The sequence below is a fragment of the Erpetoichthys calabaricus genome, chromosome 3 (genome assembly GCF_900747795.2).
Source record: "Erpetoichthys calabaricus chromosome 3, fErpCal1.3, whole genome shotgun sequence".
Classification (NCBI taxonomy): domain Eukaryota; kingdom Metazoa; phylum Chordata; class Cladistia; order Polypteriformes; family Polypteridae; genus Erpetoichthys; species Erpetoichthys calabaricus.
This window is the reverse complement of record NC_041396.2, coordinates 175,195,268-175,215,779: the sequence shown is the minus strand read 5'-3', so window position 1 is coordinate 175,215,779 and position 20,512 is coordinate 175,195,268. Positions and strand designations below refer to the sequence as shown.

Below are 20,512 nucleotides of genomic sequence, written 5' to 3'. Positions count from 1 at the left end.
ATACCGTTGCGCCACGGCAGTGGTCGTAGTAAATGCGTGTCACCCTAACGCGGGTTCTTTTTCTGCAGTTATATTTTTGAATAAAAGTGCACTTGTTCTGTTATATTTGTACCTTTTGTGAAAGTGTTTCTTTGATATTTGGACTTCAGGCTTCACACATTATAAACTTCATGTCTGCATTTTGTCAATTATTACTAAAACATGTTGTAGACACGGAACACACATGAAATGCATTCGTTTCAAATAACGATATAGTATTTATAAAAGGTGTCATTTTGCTTGACTTCTCACTCTATACAACTCCAAGCAACTGACACGCAGGTAAACAGATTTGAGCTGAGAAAACTGTGCGGCGGTGGGGGATATGATAGTAGGCTGCTTGCTGCTTATCAACACATTTACATGACAAAAGACGCTGATGGAGAAGTGTGAAGTGATTAAAGGTTGGACGTTTTTTTCGTAGGCTCTGGTAATTCTAGTGTTAAGCTTGTCATGGCTGATGATCTGTTTTCATTGTGTTGTCTAGCTTCTTGGATAAAGCAATGACCCATGCCTGAACATGCTCAACAGAGCTGCTGAGAAGTTAGCTAATGGTCAAAAGTAGCATCTTGGGTTGTACAGTGGGGCAAAAAAGTATTTAGTCAGCCACCAATTGTGCAAGTTCTCCCACTTAAAGATGAGAGACGCCTGTAATTTTCATCATAGGTATACCTCAACTATGAGAGACAAAATGAGAAAAAAAATCCAGAAAATCACATTGTCTGATTTTAAAGAATTTATTTGCAAATTATGGTGGAAAATAAGTATTTGGTCACCTACAAACAAGCAAGATTTCTGGCTCTCACAGACCTGTAACTTCTTCTGTAAGAGGCTCCTCTGTCCTCCACTCGTTACCTGTATTAATGGCACCTGTTTGAACTCGTTGTCAATATAAAAGACACCTGTCCACAACCTCAAACAGTCACACTCCAAACTCCACTATGGCCAAGACCAAAGAGTTGTCAAAGGACACCAGAAACAAAATTGTAGACCTGCACCAGGCTGGGAAGACTGAATCTGCAATAGGTAAGCAGCTTGGTGTGAAGAAATCAACTGTGGGAGCAATTATTAGAGAATGGAAGACGTACAAGACCACTGATATAACAAAGTATTGAGATGAACTTTTGTTATTGACCAAATACTTTTTTTCCACCATAATTTGCAAATAAATTCTTCAAAAATCAGACAATGTGATTTTCTGGATTTTTTTTTTCTGATTTTGTCTCTCATAGTTGAGGTATACCTATGATGAAAATTACAGGCCTCATCTTTTTAAGTGGGAGAACTTGCACAATTGGTGGCTGACTAAATACTTTTTTGTCCCACTGTAGGCTCACACGTCTAGCTCAGACAACTTTCTTTTCTTGATGCAACATGAAGTGCCTCTCACTTGGGTAGTAAATCTCCGTAAATGAAATTCAGGAGGACATAAAGTAAACACTGGCCTACAAATGTTGGTCAGTGAGTGATGTGCACTGCAAAACGTTCTGTCCTTAGTTCTCCCTAGTATCTCAAAACAACTGCAGTTTCTTTTGTCCAATGTGAAGTGCGTTTTGATTTTGGTGTTTGAGCAGGAAAGAAGTGGATGTCTTCTTAAAAAAAAAAAAAAAAAAAAAATGAAAACCTTTTGGGTGAAATGTATAATTATTTTAAAAGTTTTGCTGTATTTGTTAAGAAGGTTAGGAGTTAGTATATTACTGTCAGTGCATCTGCAGAGGGAAAAAAAATTAAAGGGTCATTTCCACAATGAAAAGGAAAGAAGGAACATTAAAGACACAACATTTAACTTATTCAGTTTCACTCTTAACAAAGATTTTTTTTGATTATTTGTTCATGATGCCCTGGATAAGCATTTTAAGAATACGGATGGGTTGACAAAGATACATTCTATACTTCTCCCCCATGAGTCACAATTTCTTCAAATCAACTTTTTTTTTTTTATAAATCAAAGTTTGCATTTTTTTCAGCTTTTACTAGCATTTCCTTTTCACGTTTTATACATGTTAAATTTCTCACTAATTTGGATTATTTCAAAATTGTTTTTTTTTTTTTTCTTTTTCTTCTAACAAAGGTTCTCCTTCAGAAGTATTCCAGTTTAGGTGTTGTGGTAGATCGACTTTTGGACATTTATTGTCAGCTGACTGGAGATAAACATCTAAAATCAAACTTTTTTAACAATAAAGAACTCAGTCCTGCTAATGAGCTTGTTTCCTTAAAACATGAGGAGAAATCCCTGACCCTGGAAGGGAGGGGATTGTCATTAAGGTATGAAGTGGTGTTGCATATGTTGTTTTATTTTTGCTTTTTATGTTAAAGTATTTAATCAGTAGAGCTGCTTCAAGACAACATCTTAGTGCTGACTGAAATTTTTCTATTAAAGGTGATTTGGAGTGGAGTGTTAAATTACATGCAGTCTTTTAGAAAAAAATGTAGTGTTCATTTTTGCACCCCACTCTAAGTAACCATACTTCCTTTTGGCTGTTGATTATCCTTTCACTGAATAGTCATAAAATTACTGAAGAATTGCATTTTTTTTTGCCAGGTTTGAAGGATTAGTGCTAGACATGTTGTAAGAGGACAAGCTGTAGTTAAATAATAACATTGTATTTTATCTTCTTTCCCCTACTAAGAGACTTACTGAAGTGGTGTGACAGAATTGTAAATTGTTCCAGTAGTACATCATCCTCGGCTGCTCTCATTGTTTTTCTGGAGGTGAGACTAAATAGCCTTTTTGATCATGACATATTTTATATATATATATATATATATATATATATATGTATGTATGTATATGTTTAACTTAATAGCGTTTGGTTTAATGGCATCTTTTGTCTGTATCCACTTTTTCCAATTTTTATCATTTAACTGTTTTTGAGATTAGAATTATGTTATGTGGTTTAATTCCTTCTGTATAACCTTTTTTTCTTTTCAGTTTTAAAGTATGATATTATGATGCACACCAACATATGTCTGTAATTCTAAAAACAGTGGAATAAGTATGTGAAACCCAACCTTTACAATACTACCATTGGATCTGCCATTGGTAATGACAACATCCATTCCAAAGAAGGTGATAAAAGACAAATGGAAAAAAAAAAAAACTCTGGAAAATGTGTCTTAGACCACTGCTTAATTCATTATATAAAGTTATTTTTTCCTAGGTTACAGTTCAGATAACATCAGCTTGTATTCTGTTAATGTTTTCCCTTTGCTAAAAATATTTATGCTATATATTCTTTTTTTTTTTTTTTATATTTTTATTTTATTAATTTTCATTGTAATCATTCCATACAAACAGATCCATTTATAACCCAACAAATTTGAAAACAAATCAAACCCCACCCCTGAGAAGGAGAGCTTAGCTAAAGGAAAATTTCTTTAAGCTTTTTAATAAGGCAACATTAGACAAAAGAAGGGGAGAAGTAAATATTTATATAAATAAGAGATGGAGAAGGGAGTTAAATACAATAATAGTTAATTCTATTATTCTAAAATAATATTGATTAAATCCTGCCAAGTTTTGAAAAAATTTTGTACAGATCCTCTAACTGAAAATTTGATTTTTTCCAATTTCAAATAATATAAAACATCAGTTTCCCACTGACTTATAAGAGGAGAATTAGGATTCTTCCAATTTAACAAAATAAGTCTGCGTGCCAAGAGTGTAGTGAATGCAATCACCGTTTGTTTGTCCTTCTCCAATTCAAGTCCATCTGGAAGGACACCAAACACAGCTGTTAGTGGGTTAGGAGGGATTGTGATACTAAGGCTGTCTGAGAGGCACTTAAAAATTTTTGTCCAAAATGATGTTAGTTTGGTGCAGGCCCAGAACATGTGACCCAGTGAGGCAGGAGCTTGGTTGCAGCGCTCGCAGGTTGGATCCTGGCCTGGAAACATTTTGGACAGTTTTAAGCGAGACAGATGAGCTCGATATATAATTTTTAGTTGAATAATTCTATGCTTTGCGCATATAGAACTCGAGTGAATTCTCTGCTTTGCTACCTTCCACTCCTTTTCTGATATATTGATTAAGAGATCTTCTTCCCAATGTCCTCTTGGATCTTTGAAAGGTAGGGACTCTAATAAGATTTTATATATTACGGAAATAGTGTTTGTTTCCTCGGAATTGAGCAGTATTTTTTCCAGCATTGTGGAGGGTGCAAGGTGGGGGAAATCGGGCAATTTCTGTTTAACAAAATTTCTAATTTGAAGATAGTAAAAGAAATGTGTAGCTGGGAGGTTAAATTTTGAACGTAATTGTTCAAAAGATGTAAATATGTTGTCTATATAAAGATCTCTGAGCATTTTAATCCCAAAACTTTTCCAGGTATTAAAAACTGGATATACTTGCAAAGGTTGAAAGAGGTGGTTCCCTTGCAAAGGTGCCACTGATAAAAGATTTTCCATCTTAAAATGCTTCCTAATTTGGTTCCATATTCTGAGTGAGTAAAGCACAATTGGGTTATTAGTATATTTGCGATAACTTTCATTTATTGGAGAGCAGAGCAGGGAATATAAAGAAGTATGTGAAACCCAACCTTTACAATACTACCATTGGATCTGCCATTGGTAATGACAACATCCATTCCAAAGAAGGTGATAAAAGACAAATGGGAAAAAAAAAGAAAAACTCTGGAAAATGTGTCTTAGACCACTGCTTAATTCATTATATAAAGTTATTTTTTCCTAGGTTACAGTTCAGATAACATCAGCTTGTATTCTGTTAATGTTTTCCCTTTGCTAAAAATATTTATGCTATATATTCTAAAGAAAACTTACTTTTTTGCTGTCAATAGGCACTTGATTGTTTTACAGCAATGTTATCTAATCAAGACAATCGACAAAAAATGGCAGAGATCATTGGGAGTAAATTGAACATTTCAAAAGAGCAGGTATAAGGTTTTTTGTTTATTTGCAGCAAATTTACTTTTATTTTTTGTACAAATCCTTCACTGTTTTAATTTATACATTTTGAGGCAGATTTAAAGTAATGTACAGTAGATGCATTTGAAGACATTCAAGAATTGTTGTGAATGACAGAGGACTTTTTTTAACAGTTTTAAAACTGACCTTAGTCAGCCCTATACCACCTACAGTACTTTAACTGTATAACTCAGTATTACTCTGTGTGAAAACATTATTTCCACATATTTATTAATTGTGATTTAGAAATAAATCCATCATTTTCATAAGTGTTCAGACTGCATTATTTAAGTCAATGCTGAAAATGACTTACAATACTATACTATATATCTTACTAAAATACATGCAATATAATATATTTAATTTAATCTCTTTCACTCACATTACCAGTTACATGCAATCTTATTTGGTGTTAGTAATTTTTTTTTTTTTATATCTTCATATAATATAATTTGGATTCCAAACATTTTTTATCCTTGGCTTTTTTTGCAAACAAATAGAATATAACAGTTTTAAAATTTACTTTTATCCAAATATGGTTGACTTTTTGTCAATAAGGATTTTTTTTCTTACAGGCAGAACATTACTGTCAAATGTATAAACCTCAGATTAATTTAACAGAGACTGAAGTCACCATGGGCAGGATCACTATTCCAAGAAAGCAAATTTGTGTAGTTGGCCTAAGCATGTAAGTTTAAATGCAACATATTGAATGAAGGAATATTTGTGTCATAGCTGCCTTGTTGTTTTGATAGGTAATAATCATTTTTAATTGCTTGTATTATAACTAGTATAACATTATAACAGCTAAACAACTGAAAATATTGCATTTTAAGTTCATTATTTGCTGTGTTATTTACTTTTTTTTTTTTTTTTTTTTTTCCTCAGTAGAACAGATTTTTCTGTTTGTGGTTATTGTAGGAATTCCGTATTAGGTTTGCATCTCCTACCTGTTTGTTTATGTAAGGTTCACTGTTCCTCTATTTTTTTTGAGCTTGTACTGCTGATTCTCAAATTTCTCCAAAAAAAAAGTTTGTCTTTACAAAGTAGGATAATTAAACTTCAAACCTCTTCAAATATTTTTGTTCACAAAACTATATTTTTCCCTTTCTGTGTGTATCTTTTGGGGGGAAAAGAAAATGCCAAAAGATTAAATGGGTATCACAGCAGAGTACTGTCTATTTACATCTGAATCTGCTCAGTAAATTAACAAAATGCTAGATATTTACAGATAATGAATGTAGTCCTATGGAGTAAATCATCAAAATTGTATTAACATAGTTTTACCTAATTTCATTAAAAGGTCAATAAAGCAATATTTCTAACTAAGTCAGAAGTAATGTCCATGAGTTAATTACAGTGCATCCGGAAAGTATTCACAGTGCATCACTTTTTCCACATTTTGTTATGTTACAGCCTTATTCCAAAATGGATTAAATTCATTTTTTTTCCTCAGAATTGTACACACAACACCCCATAATGACAACATGAAAAACGTTTACTTGAGGTTTTTGCAAATTTATTAAAAATAAAAAAAAATTGAGAAAGCACATGTACATAAATATTCACAGCCTTTGCCGTGAAGCTCGAAATTGAGCTCAGGTGCATCCTGTTTCCCCAGATCATCCTTGAGATGTTTCTGCAGCTTAATTGGAGTCCAGCTGTGGTAAATTCAGTTGACTGGACATGATTTGGAAAGGCACACACCTGTCTATATAAGGTCCCACAGTTGACAGTTCATGTCAGAGCACAAACCAAGCATGAAGTCAAAGGAATTGTCTGTAGACCTCCGAGACAGGATTGTCTCGAGGCACGTATCTGGGGAAGGTTACAAAAAAATTTCTGCTGCTTTGAAGGTCCCAATGAGCACAGTGGCCTCCATCATCCGTAAGTGGAAGAAGTTCGAAACCACCAGGACTCTTCCTAGAGCTGGCCAGCCATCTAAACTGAGCGATCGGGGGAGAAGGACCTTAGTCACGGAGGTGACCAAGAACCCGATGGTCACTCTGTCAGAGGTCCTCTGTGGAGAGAGGAGAACCTTCCAGAAGGACAACCATCTCTGCAGCAATCCACCAGTCAGGCCTGTATGGTAGAGTGGCCAGACGGAAGCCGTTCCTTAGTTAAAGGCACATGGCAGCCCGCCTGGAGTTTGCCAAAAGGCACCTGAAGGATTCTCAGACCATGAGAAAGAAAATTCTCTGGTCTGATGAGACAAAGATTGAACTCTTTAGTGTGAATGCCAGGCATCACGTTTGGAGGAAACCTGGCACCATCCCTACAGTGAAGCATGGTGGTGGCAGCATCATGCTGTGGGGATGTTTTTCAGCGACAGGAACTGGGGGACTAGTCAGGATAAAGGGAAAGATGACTGCAGCAATGTACAGAGACATCCTGGATGAAAACCTGCTCCAGAGCGCTCTTGACCTCAGACTGGGGTGACGGTTCATCTTTCAGCAGGACAACGACCCTAAGCACACAGCCAAGATATCAAAGGAGTGGCTTCAGGACAACTCTGTGAATGTCCTTGAGTGGCCCAGCCAGAGCCCAGACTTGAATCCGATTGAACATCTCTGGAGAGATCTTAAAATGGCTGTGCACCGACGCTTCCCATCCAACCTGATGGAGCTTGAGAGGTGCTGCAAAGAGGAATGGGTCGAAACTGGCCAAGGATAGGTGTGCCAAGCTTGTGGCATCATATTCAAAAAGACTTGAGGCTGTAATTGCTGCCAAAGGTGCATCGACAAAGTATTGAGCAAAGGCTGTGAATACTTATGTACATGTGATTTCTCAGTTTATTTATTTTTAATAAATTTGCAAAAACCTCAAGTTAACTTTTTTTCATGTTGTCATTATGGGGTGTTGTGTGCAGAATTCTGAGGAAAAAATGAATTTAATCCATTTTGGAATAAGTCTGTAACATAACAAAAGGTGGAAAAAGTGATGCGCTGTGAATACTTTCTGGATGCACTGTATGTTGTTAAAGTATTTGGAGTGAAATCCTGGTATACTTTGCCACTCTTCGTGGTCTAAATGGAGTACCCGTGATTTACAACCTGAGTTCTAAAACTTTGTTCTGCATTAAATCTGGTATTTTGAAAAAATGTTTTAGTTAAATTGGTGGTTTGTTGTAGGTCATGTTCTCCAGAGGATTTCTTCCTAAATGTCCTTTTAAGAGAGTGTGGCCTTCATTATATGATATTATGACATTTTCATTTCTGACTCAATGGGGTTCTTTGTCTTTAATTACAAAAAAAAAAAGTCCAAATTTTCATTTCTCATGACTTAACCTCTTAGTACCTTGCTAAATGCAGTTGTATTATGTTTTTGTTTCATTAATGCTCACATATGCAAAGCTTCGTTATCTTTCTTTTAAAACTGTAGTGGTTAATTCATGAAAAGCAAGAACTGGCATAATAAACAATCAAATGTAATTAATCATGCTTAACTTAGCTACATGTATATCTAAATTAGAATTTTATATAAAGAGTTGCTTATGTAGTTAGAAATTCCAGAGTAAACCTAATGAGCAGAGTTCAATTCTTCTGCTTACAATTGAAGAAAATAGACATAAGAGAAACACAGGGTGATTTTAATTCACTTTTCAAATCTAATTTTGATACTCTTGTGTATGTCAGTTTTATGGGCCCTCATTCTGATTGTGTTTTTTTCTGAATACATTTTATTGCTTTGTTTAGTTTTGCACCAGTTGACTTTTTAATATGTACACAAAAATGTAACCATGCACAAAGTTTAATTTGTTTCTTTCTAATGAGTGCCAGCTTACATTGATACAAATCACATCTCAGGTTTATTAAAAATCTAAAAATAAAGTGTTTTATCTGTAGGGAGAAGCAAACTTTTGCAGCTACACGTCCATCACTTGTACTACTTGAGCAACTCTCTGCATGTGTAAATAGAGGAGAGCCAGTTCTGTTAGTGGGAGAAACTGGAACTGGAAAGACCTCAACTGTTCAGTTTCTTGCAAGAATCACAGGTAGGTTTGGTTGATATTTACTGTGTTTAGCAATAAATGCTGTAAGTTAAGGTGTGTATACCAAGTGAACGGTAATTCTAATACATAAATGTACAGTATTAATATGCAATTGATGTTCTATCATGTATGTTTTAGTCTAGAATATGGCTTTATTGGCTAAATTAAGTTTTTTAAACTGAAAAAGCATTAGACTCAAATGTACATAAAAATCATATTAAAAAAAAAAAAAAAAAAAAAATGCACAGGGATGAAAAGAATCTAAGATAAACTAAACCATAAGTATTCTTCCATTCTCCTGCATTAGCACATATATCCATTCCCAAATGACTCTCTGATGGAGTAGTTAAGAGTTCTTGAAATAAGCATCTCCTAACAGCCTCAAAAGAGAGTTGAAAAAACTTATTGTATCACAGCCCATCTTATGCTCATACTGAGGCTACATATAGAACATGCTCAGTTTACCGGCAAAATATTAGCCAGCACCAAAGTAACTCGTAGCATGTTATCAATTCAGTGTTTGTTTGTGTGTTTATATTATATATTTAAATTTTATTCATATTTATACAAGAAGCACAGAACTCATTCTCCCCCCTCCCCCAAGTTCTTAACTCTAGTATGCCTAGAATGCATTTTAATATAATTACTTTGGCCTCCCATAAATTTTTGGTAGGTTGCCAAAAAGTACTTATTACATATATACTGGATAAAGTACTTCGTACAAGCCACCAACAGTTTCAAAGATGAACAATTTATAAACATATTCCTGTCTACTCCTCAGTTTTCCTGCCTGATTTGTCTCTTAGAGGGTTACAAGGTACTAGGCTGTATTCCAAGAATGTAAGGCACAATATTACCACACATGAGCCAATAATGTACTTGGAAGCCAGCTGTTCGTGGAGTACACTATTTCTTCACTCGCATGAGCAGATACACATACTGTATTCTCCCAGCTCTTACTCTATTCAACTGAACATCTGCATCTTTCTGATACGAGAGTATTGCTGTCAATACGGGAAAAATTATGCAAATGTAGAATTTGCAAATTTCACAGTGATGATGGATGTACTAAGAATCAAATCTAGCCATACAGCTGTGAAGCGGCAACATTAATCACAATACTACTTGCTACTTGACTTAAATGTTATGTGGTGACAAGTTTTTTTCAAGTGTTACCAGTGACACTAAGAGAATGAGCAAGTTTGTAAGTTGCACCCATAGATTCACTGTGTTATATTGATTTAGGGCTAAATGTATTTTATATATTTGCTAATTCATGGAAGCAATAATTGTGCTGATTTTTCTTTCTAGGCCATAAGCTACGGGTTGTTAATATGAACCAGCAAAGTGACACGGCAGATCTTTTAGGAGGGTAAGAAGTGGCTGTCGTGTTTTTAATTAATATTTGTGTGTGTGCACGTGCACATGCACTTAGTGTTGTTAATTTTTGCTTTCCTTATGCCCGATGCTGACAGAATAGACATTAGCTCTTTACTACCATAAGCTGCTTAAAAATATTCAGAAAATGAAGTAATGGGTTTAAGTGCTGTGGATGATGGACTGGCATTCCAGATGTGCCACTATCCATGAACTCCTTATATAATGGTCTCCAGGCCAGGTAAAGAATCGCCCTTAGATCTCCATCAGGATGCCAGTCCATTCTCCATGACACTTACAGGTGGTTGGATAATAAAGTACTGTCTCTTTCTCCTTCATCTCTATGTGTTTAAAATCCAACATCTGCATGTCTGTCTACTTTTCACAAGAGAACTACTTAACAGATATAGATTGGGTTTTTTTGTATAATTTGCTTGAACATTCTGGTTGAATTTGTGACCTCTCTCATCGTGCGAAGTATCATAGTTTGTTTGCAGGAGTGATTTATTTGCGCTAATCTGAGACAGAGGCTGCAGACCGAAGGGAGGGAGAAGCATGATGTCAGGAGTAGGGAGCAGGGCAGAGCCCTCCTCACTCACGCACCAGCCTCCGTTCGAATCAGTCTACCTATCCACGTTTTGGAGCATTCCCTGCCTCTGCTTAGCTAGCGATACTTGTTTGTTTATTAATTTTTAAAGTTTGTTGTGTTTCACTACTTCGTGGGACGTCAGGAGTGGGGAGCTGGGCAGGGCCCTCCTCACTCATGCGCCAGCCTCTGTTTGAATCGGTCTACCTCTCGTGACGTGTTGGAGTGTACCTTGCAACCACTTAACTAGTGATCCCTGTTTGTTTATTGTTATTTAAAGTTTGTCCTGTTTCACTACTACACAGGCAGAGCCGCAGGGGACAGCTAGTTAAAAATAAAGAAACTTAAGTATATTGTACATTAAACAAGTAAATTGGATCAAAAGTTCAGGCTACTAGTAATTTTTACCTTTTGTCTTTAAGGTATAAACCTGTGGATCACAAGTTAATTTTGCTACCATTACATGAAGCCTTTGAAGATTTGTTCTCCCAGACATTTTCAAGAAAACAGAATACCACTTTCTTGGGCCACGTGAATACCTGCTTCAGAGAAAGGCGTTGGCAAGATCTGTTAAAACTTATGGAGCATGTTTCTAAATCTGCCATCAACAAGGAACTGCATAAAAGTAAACAGGGTAAATGACCTTGGTTTTATTCTCTACTGAAATGTAAGGATTCAGTTGTAGCTTTTTGACAAGCAACTTTGGGACATTCTTGAGACAACTGAACACGTAGCATACGCCGCATAATTATGTATTGATGGGTGAACACTTCCTGAAAGACACAGTTGTCCAAATGGGGTGGGTTTGAGGATACGACTGTAGGTGAATGAAAAGATGGAACGCTGGAGAGGGCAACATACAATTGTCCGTGACTCAAAACTGGAGGACTGCCATTGCGTCTCCACCTCCCAGAGCGAGGGATGGGGCTGAACGGCGCTCGGGCGCAGAGGCGGAATGGGAGGAGAGGGGAAGGACGCCCATTCTGCCCCCTCTGCCCCTGCCCCCCCGGCATTCTAGTCTGCTGATTTCTTAGTCCTCTCTTAGTCATCGTTCAGTACGCACTGCCTGCTCATGTGCCCGCCCCCAACTCCTCACCTGAGTCGCTTTCATCTCTGCTGCAGTCCACATGCACCTCTGAGCCACGTTGACTTATTGTTCTTTGCGGTTACGGCTGCTTTTCTATACATAATCCACTAAGTCACCCGACCATAGTAGTAGCGACGGGGGGTGTGTACAAAGGGCAGGGACTTAATCAGTGCGAGTGTATGACCCGCACTTACTGGGAATTCCTCGTTCGTGGGGAACAATTGCAAGCCCCGGTCTCCATCACGAATGGGGTTCAATGGCTTAGCCACGCCTCTCGGCGCCGGGTAGACACACGTTGATCCATTCAGTGTAGCACGCGTGCAGCACCGGACATCTAAGGGCATCACAGACCTGTTGATGCTCAATGTCACGTGGCTGAAAGCCACTTGTCCCTCTAAGAAATTGGACACCAACCGTTCTTCTGTCGCGTAACTATTTAGAAGGAGGGAGTCTCGTTCGTTATTGGAATTAACCAGACAAATCGCTTCACCAACTAAGAACGGCCATGCACCACCACCCACAGATTCGAGAAAGAGCTATCGGTCTGTCAATCCTCTCCGACTCCGGTCTGGGTGAGGTTTCCCGTGTTGAGTCAAATTAAGCGGAAGACTCGACACCTGGTGGTGCCCTTCCATCAATTCCTTTAAGTCTCAGCTTTGCAACCATACTCCCCCCGGAACCCAAAGACTTTGGTTACCCGGTTGGTCGCCCGGCGGGTCATGGGAATAACACCGCTGGATCGCCAGTCGAAATCATTTATGGTCGGAATTACAACGGTATGTGATTGTCTTCGAACCTCCGACTTTCGTTCTTGATTAATGAAAACATTCTTGGCAAATGCTTTCGCTCTCGCTCGAATTGTTGGTGGGCAGGACTCTGTGAGTTGGCGGGTGTGGCTCTGTCGTGCGTGTGCCATGGTCGGCTGCTTAGTGAGTTGTTGGTGGGCGGGGCACTGAGTTGGCGGGTGTGGCTGTGTCTTGCGTGCATCTTGCTTGCCATGGACTTAGTGAATTCTTAGAGTTGGTGGGCGTGGCTCTATGAGTTGTCGTCGTATCCCATGGTCTTCGAGTTGGTGGGCGGGTCTCTGAGTTGGCGGGCGTGGCTATGTCATGCATATGCCATAGTTGTCTTGCGTGCCCTGTCGGCTGCTTAGTGAATTATATTTATATAGTGCATCTGGAAAGTATTCACAGCGCATCACTTTTTCCACATTTTGTTATGGTACAGCCTTATTCCAAAATGGATTAAATTAATTTTCCTCAGAATTCTACACACAACACCCCATAATGACAACGTGAAAAAAGTTTACTTGAGGTTTTTGCAGATTTATTAAAAATAAAAAAATTGAGAGGTCATGTCAAACAGAATTTAAACACAAGTCCTATTCAGTTGGACGATGAGCCCCATCTTAGTGAGGACTTGTTGCTTTGCCTACAAAACATTATGGAAAGAGGCCTTATTTTAGGAGTGTGTAGACCGCTCAATGCAGATAGTAATTTCAATGCACATCTTTTTAGTAATATTAAAAAAGCAAGTTTTACAGGAGAATATTAGTCATAGGGGACTTCAACTACCTGAATATTAACTGGGATAAATTTGCATATAGCAGTTTTTAGACTTAATCGGTGACCATTTTTTAATACAGTATGTTAAAGCATCAACACGAGGGGAACTGTCTATTTCCACACAGTGTTAAGAAGCTATTAAGATGGCTAATGGAATGTTAGGTTACATAGCACAATGTGTAGAGTACAAATCCAATGAGGTTATGCTCAAGCTTTATAACAAACTGGTGAGGCCTCATTTGGAGTACTGTCTAGAGTTTTAGTCTCCAGGCTACAAAAAGGACATAGCAGCACTAGAAAAATTCCAGAGAAGATCAAGTAGATTGATTCCATGGCTACAGGGGATGAATAATGAAAGATTAAAAGAGCTGAGCCTTTTCAGTTTAAGCAACAGTAGATTAAGAGGTGACATGATTAAAGTGTTTAAAATTATGAGTTAGTACAGTGGATTGAGACAATTTCAAAATTTGTTCATCAAGATTGTGGTGACACAGTTGGAAACTTGTTAAGGGTATATTTTGCACAAACCATTAGGAAGTTTTTCTTTACACAGAGAACAATAGACATTTGGTATAAGCTACCAAGAATATTGGTAGACAGCAAGACTTTACAGACTTTTAAAATTAGATTTGGTGTTTTTTTTTTTTTTTTAGAGAAATCAAGTGGATAGGAAGGCCTGGTTAGCTTTTTTGGTCTGAATGGCCTGTTCTTATTTAGATTGTTCTAATATTCTAAAAATTGACCAAGTGAATGTTTTAAAAGTGTATGCAAAAAACACATTTTTTTTTGCTCTTTTAATTTATTATTATGATTATGCTGACAAAGAGCAATGCATTTTTATTTTCAGAATTGAGACCCATCACTGGGTCATTTTTTATTTAAAGATATTACTTGTTCATCTGACCCAGTTGTATGATTAGTATAATATTTTAAACCCCTTTAAATCGTAAACGTATGACTGGATGCACACTATTTCATTTATAATGTTCTAGTAATACCTTATGAGAAACTAGCTGTGCTGCCCCTTGGATTGAATTCTAAATAATCAACATAGACCTCAATATTGTTTGAAGTGCACCATCTTTTGGAATATATTTTTAATGCATGTAGTAATAAATACATCCATCCATCCATTTTCCAACCCGCTGAATCCGAACACAGGGTCATGGGGGTCTGCTGGAGCCAATCCCAGCCAACACAGGGCACAAGGCAGGAACCAATCCCGTGCAGGGTGCCATCCCACCGCAGGACACACAAACACACCCACACACCAAGCACACACTAGGGCCAATTTAGAATCGCCAATCCACCTAACCAGCATGTCTTTGGACTGTGGGAGGAAACCGGAGCGCCCGGAAGAAACCCACGCAGACACGGGGAGAACATGCAAACTCCACGCAGGGAGGACCCGGGAAGCGAACCCAGGTCCCCAGGTGTCCCAACTGCGAGGCAGTAGCGCTACCCACTGCGCCACCGTGCCGCCCGTAATAAATACAATACAATACATTTTTTCCTTCCAACAGATGGTGCATCACAAACATTACCACTGCTTTTACAAATCCCATACCAAATGGAATATAACATGTTTCATCTTGAAAGACGCACAGAATCGTACAAACACTTTTCCTTTTATTAAGGTGGATGCTCGTGGGTTTTTAGGACACAAAAAGGTGTAATTTCACTTTATATATATTGTCAACAAAAGAATGTTTTAGTTTGTTGACATTGGTAGTCTTTCATTTGCTGAGGAATCCGCATAGAGCGTGTTTTTTTTAAACTATGGGTTGCTGGTTACTGTCTTTTGGTGTGTGGTTTGTGAAGTGCTTTGCAATGGGTTGTCAGGGCAGTTTAAGAAATTGGCATTGCTCTGCTATAACTGTCGACTGCAATTCTCCAAGGGGACGCCAATGCTGACTGACATTTTTTAATATCCTGGGCCACACTCTCCCAGCAGAGTAACTGTGTTGAGTTCTGAGTATATTTACAAACCTTTTGAAGCTGTAGTTAGCCAAATATTTGACTATGCTTTAGGCAGATATTTTCAGAAAATAACAACATAATATAATGGTCTAAAAAGTTGAGACATTTTAGCTTTTTACATTCATTTGTTCAGTTTTTGAACCTGCTTATCCTAATACACCTCGAAGGAGGTGCGATTTGTGAAAAGGCGCTATATAGGTGCCCGACACAGACTGGATACGGAGGCACATGTAAAATAAACTATTTTATTTTTCTTCTCCTGTGGGCGCACGTCTTCCCCGTGTCCCACAGGCAGTACATAGTCCCAAGCACAGCACACCAAATAAACACCAAGCAAACCACTCTTTTTCTTCCTCCACCACTCCTCCCAGGCATCCTCATTGTCCTCCTCCCGATTCTGGCTCATCAAGTGGGAGCTGCTGGCCCCTTTTATAGTTCACCCGGAAGTGCTCCAGGTGCTTGATTGCCGCGTTCCGGCTACACTTCTGGGTGTGGTGAAAACACTCACACAAGGGCTCAGGAGTTCTGGCTGCAGTCCCGGGCGCCTGCGGGACCCATCAGGGCTGCCCTCAACTCCAATTCTCATGGGGGAAACCGAGGCACCGCTCCAACCCAGGGGGGCGGCCATTTAGTGTCCAGGGGGAGGTATTGCACCGTCCATGGCTGCTCCCCCATAGCATATAACGAAGGGGTGTCCCGGCCAGTCATGGAACCCGGCTGTCTGCCACACATTATATTGGAGATATACACTAACTCACACAGCCATTTTGTTTGTACCTTTTCAGTTTAGAATCCACAGTTAACCTAACCTGCATATATTTGGCATTATGCATTTAGAAAAAAAAAATTCTATGATTATACTAGTTTAAAGAAATATATTTTTTCCTGTCTTTTTTTATTAAACACTTATTTCCACTCAAGGCAAAAAACAAATACTGCAAAATGCGGAAAGTATATTTTGAATAGTCTCTTTGTACATGCTTTAGTCAAAATTCTTTGAGGTAATATCCAAACATTTATGTTATTCATTTATGTTATCCCTGGAAAACATATTTATACTTGCTGTTTTCTTGAGGATGATAAAATACAATGCTGTGTTTTCTACTCCTCCAGCAACATAAACTCATTTTTTTTATGAAGTTTTAATATTCTTTTGACATTTTAATGTTTCTGCTTTTTCTAGAAACTCTGAAGGACAAATGGGAAGCTCTTTGCCTCAGATTAAGCCATGCTCAACACCAGATTAAATGTACTGAGTCTGCACTTCTTTTTGCCTTTGTAGAGGTATTTCTTTTATTTAATCTTTTTTGTTTTAAAAATGTATTTTAACTTCCAGAAATAATGAATTATTTAATGTTTGCTAAATATTTCAAGGGGTCTGCATGTGTTTTTATTTAATTCCACTCCATCATCCTTTAATCTTCCACCTCTCTCCTACTAAAACATTTTTATTCTGCATTCCACACTGCTTAGTCTTCCCTTTCAGGCTACTTCTGTCTGCTCTCCCATAGTCTAATATTATAACAGTATACTTCATACAAGCCTTTTCAGTGCAGCATTTTCAGTACAACTGTATTGTCTGAATATTCAGGAATTACTATTTCATTCATCTTTGCAGATCTAGAAGCTAACCTATTTTATTGTGAGGAATTAAATAACGCAACACCTTCAGGAAAAGAAGTGCTGTACATTTATATTAGAAATATTTGGTTTGTTTAATATACCAACTGAGGTATTCCCCAGAATCTTCCCAGAGAAAATCAGATCCTGTTAATCAACTCGTTATGTATACTGTATGTACAGGTCAACAAAGGTCCCTGTGTGTTTAAAGTAAATATAAATATATATGATTTAGAGTTTTTTGATAAAACAAACATTACAAATTGCAATCACAACAGAGATAGTTATTAAAATATCATTAACACTTATATTTTCGATAAGGTCTATTGGACATATTTTTTGGTCGAGCATAGGAGATGAAGTAACAGGCTGACTGAGGAGCCCTCTATTAGCCTTCCCATGGTATGTTTAGAAAGTCTGCTGCTAGGCTAATCGGAGGATTAACCACTATACAGCTGCTGCATAGGCAGGCAAACTATTATGCACAATCTTTTCAGCAATGGGCAACATGACACACTAGCTATTATGAGGCACTTCTGGTTACTCTTCTGTTTATTGCTTCATAAAGAACAATACAACAAAAATATAGTTAACTAAGTTTGAAGTGATAAGCTGTTTATAATGAATTAATTGCTTTCCATGGTCCTGCAGGATGTGTGCAATTAAATTTTTTATATTATATAAAGTTTGTATTTTTTATTTTTTTACTTTTGGTAAATGATACATAAATAAAACCTAGTAAGAATTTACTGACTCCGTCTTTCTTAAAAAAGAGAGTACTGCACTATTGGAATTTTATTGAATTTACATTTAGTTTTTTATGTATTCATATAGGGTACATTGGCACAGGCTGTGAAGAAAGGTGAATGGATTTTGCTGGATGAAATTAATTTAGCTGCAGCAGAAACATTAGAATGTTTGAGTAGTCTTCTGGAAAGCCATGCTGGCTCGCTTGTGTTGCTGGATCGAGGAGACACAGGTAATTTTCAAATGATGATTAACTGGTAATATTCCAGATACCAAACTGACAAAAATCTTTCGGGTTGGCCACATTAATAAGACATGAATATGCCAAAAAAAGAAATAAACTGAAGGACTAACTCAATAGTTATGATAATAGGTTCCAAGTAACTGATTTAAGAAATTAAAAAAGTATTAAAGTCAGACATAATTTATGTTTAGACAAATAAAATGCAGTAATTTTTATTTTAGCTATAATTAGAAGTGTGCGATATGTATTGTTTACATTGCATTAATACCTTAATTGTTGTTTTAAAGATGTGTAAGCTGAAATTATCGAGCATGTCACTCACTTTGCAAGAAATAATCAAAAACAAGCCTTGAGAGTCCACACATTCACTATCTCATGTAACCTAACAGGTTACATGAGACTACTGCGCATGCATGCTTGTTCTACGCACCACAAGTGAAGGTAATGTAGCTGCCTAAATCTCAGTGAGCAAACAGCACCAGGAGATAAACGGCCTCACAATCTGCATTTTTAGATTTAATTGCAAGGCGTGGATCATCCTTACACTTGTGGAGGTGGTTTAGTTTTGAAATGACTGATGTTACTTAAAAGACACCAATCTTAAACCGTGTCAGAAATCATTTACTGTTAAAGATAGTTCTACATCTAAATTGTGTAACCATCTGCAAAGTGAAGTTGATCTAGTACGCAGCCCTATGGGTGTCAGGCAAAAAAAAATTGAACAAATTATGTAATTCGTTTAAACAGATTATTTTTATTGCCATAAGATGCATGTGCCTATTGCGTCTTATTTCATAAGCCATCTGGGCCGTTTTTCCCCCGATTACAAAGCACTTTTTTTTTTTTTTTCTCCTTTCTTTATGTAAAACACTTTTACAGATCCCCACCTTCTTGCCACAGTCTGGTAACACAAGGGAGGGAGCAAAAAAAAAACCAAAAAGCTTTTTAACTGCTATTAAAATACCAGTTCAGAGAAGGCAGGTCTCTGCACACAGCCTTGAAAAAGAGATAGAGTTTGTTGATGATACCAAAGGTGGACAGTGATGTAAATCCACTTTAGTGATGGAAAACAATAGAAGTACATTTGGCCGGATGACATTGTAACGTGTAACCATGCTGCTGTGATGGCAGATGCTCTGGAGAGACTGGGGATTCTGTCACACAACTTGAAGTTTCCTCAGCAGAATTTTACAATTGTTTATTTTTTCTGATATCTATATGCAATATTGGACAGAATTTGAAGTTAGTAATTTGTTCAGAAATGTTAACATTTTTTTTTTTTGTATCTTTATGCAATATATGACAGAACTTGTTTACAATTGCTATAGTTTTTTTTTTCATGTGCAGTGTTTGACAGAACCTTGGATTTTTACATAATAGTACAGTATGTTAGATTTTTGTTCTTGCTTGTGTGCTGCACAATTCGCCATACAGCAGAGCAGTTTGTTTATCCACACTGTAATATTCATGCCCTGTATTTCAGTTATGATTAGTATTTTATTCCCTTTGGATTCATATTTTGTGTACATTAAGCTTAATATTAAGGGTAAGAGTCTGTTTAAAATGTAGTCATTATAATAGTTTTGTTGGTCTTAGTTTAGTTTTTTGTGTAAATCCTGTAGGCCACTTTGAAATTGTTTATTCATTCTTGCACTATTTGATCTCAGTAAATCAGTACTTGGGTGATTTTAATGTTTTTGTATTATTTTACTTCAGTTTTAAGTAAGTAAATAAGATCTGTTTTCCTTAATTGTTGTTTCCATTAATCTTATTAGTAAGCTACAGTTCATATCCTGTTATCAAGACTAAGCTAAATTAATAAAACTTTTATAAACACATTTTTAAAGGGTGCAATATATCGTCAAATTATCCTTCTCGTCAAAGTCCCAGAAAATCTTTTGTTAGTACTGCATACCCTAGGTACAATGTATAACTTTGGATTAATATACAGTAATCATTTAGATTTGTTAAACCATACAAATTCTGATTAACATTTTTAACTAGATGACAATATATTTTATGACATTTGTTAAGGTAAATGTGACTTTTATGATTTTTTTTTCCCCAAAATTGGGGATTATGTACCATTTAAGACTATAATTGACTACCTTCAAAATTTCAAGAAAAATGATGTTAGGTGTGTAGTAGATATTAGGGGTGGGAATTTAACGCTTAATTGCGATTAATTAATTTGAAAATATATAACGCGTTAAAAAAAAAATAAAAAAAATAACGCATTTAATCACACTTTGCATTCCAAGCAAAGGGGAACTTTTGCCAATGCACGATTTCCTGGTACACCGATTACATTGATGCACACATCAGAGCTACAGAAATGGAAGAATCGTAAGAA

The 20,512-nt window shown here is 36.9% G+C and overlaps 1 protein-coding gene across 2 annotated transcripts in view; it reads left to right on the top strand.

The window, feature by feature from the left end:
• Positions 1 to 20,512, top strand: part of mdn1 (midasin AAA ATPase 1) — a 306,186-nt gene that overhangs the window by 31,596 nt on the left and 254,078 nt on the right. For both annotated transcript variants that reach the window (XM_028791087.2, XM_051925449.1), the window contains exons 10-18: positions 2,111 to 2,304; positions 2,670 to 2,751; positions 4,836 to 4,931; positions 5,538 to 5,650; positions 8,808 to 8,956; positions 10,265 to 10,325; positions 11,339 to 11,550; positions 16,732 to 16,832; positions 18,003 to 18,147. In XM_028791087.2, coding sequence (XP_028646920.2) covers positions 2,111 to 2,304; positions 2,670 to 2,751; positions 4,836 to 4,931; positions 5,538 to 5,650; positions 8,808 to 8,956; positions 10,265 to 10,325; positions 11,339 to 11,550; positions 16,732 to 16,832; positions 18,003 to 18,147 — 1,153 coding nt within the window. The remainder of the gene's footprint in view (positions 1 to 2,110; positions 2,305 to 2,669; positions 2,752 to 4,835; positions 4,932 to 5,537; positions 5,651 to 8,807; positions 8,957 to 10,264; positions 10,326 to 11,338; positions 11,551 to 16,731; positions 16,833 to 18,002; positions 18,148 to 20,512) is intronic.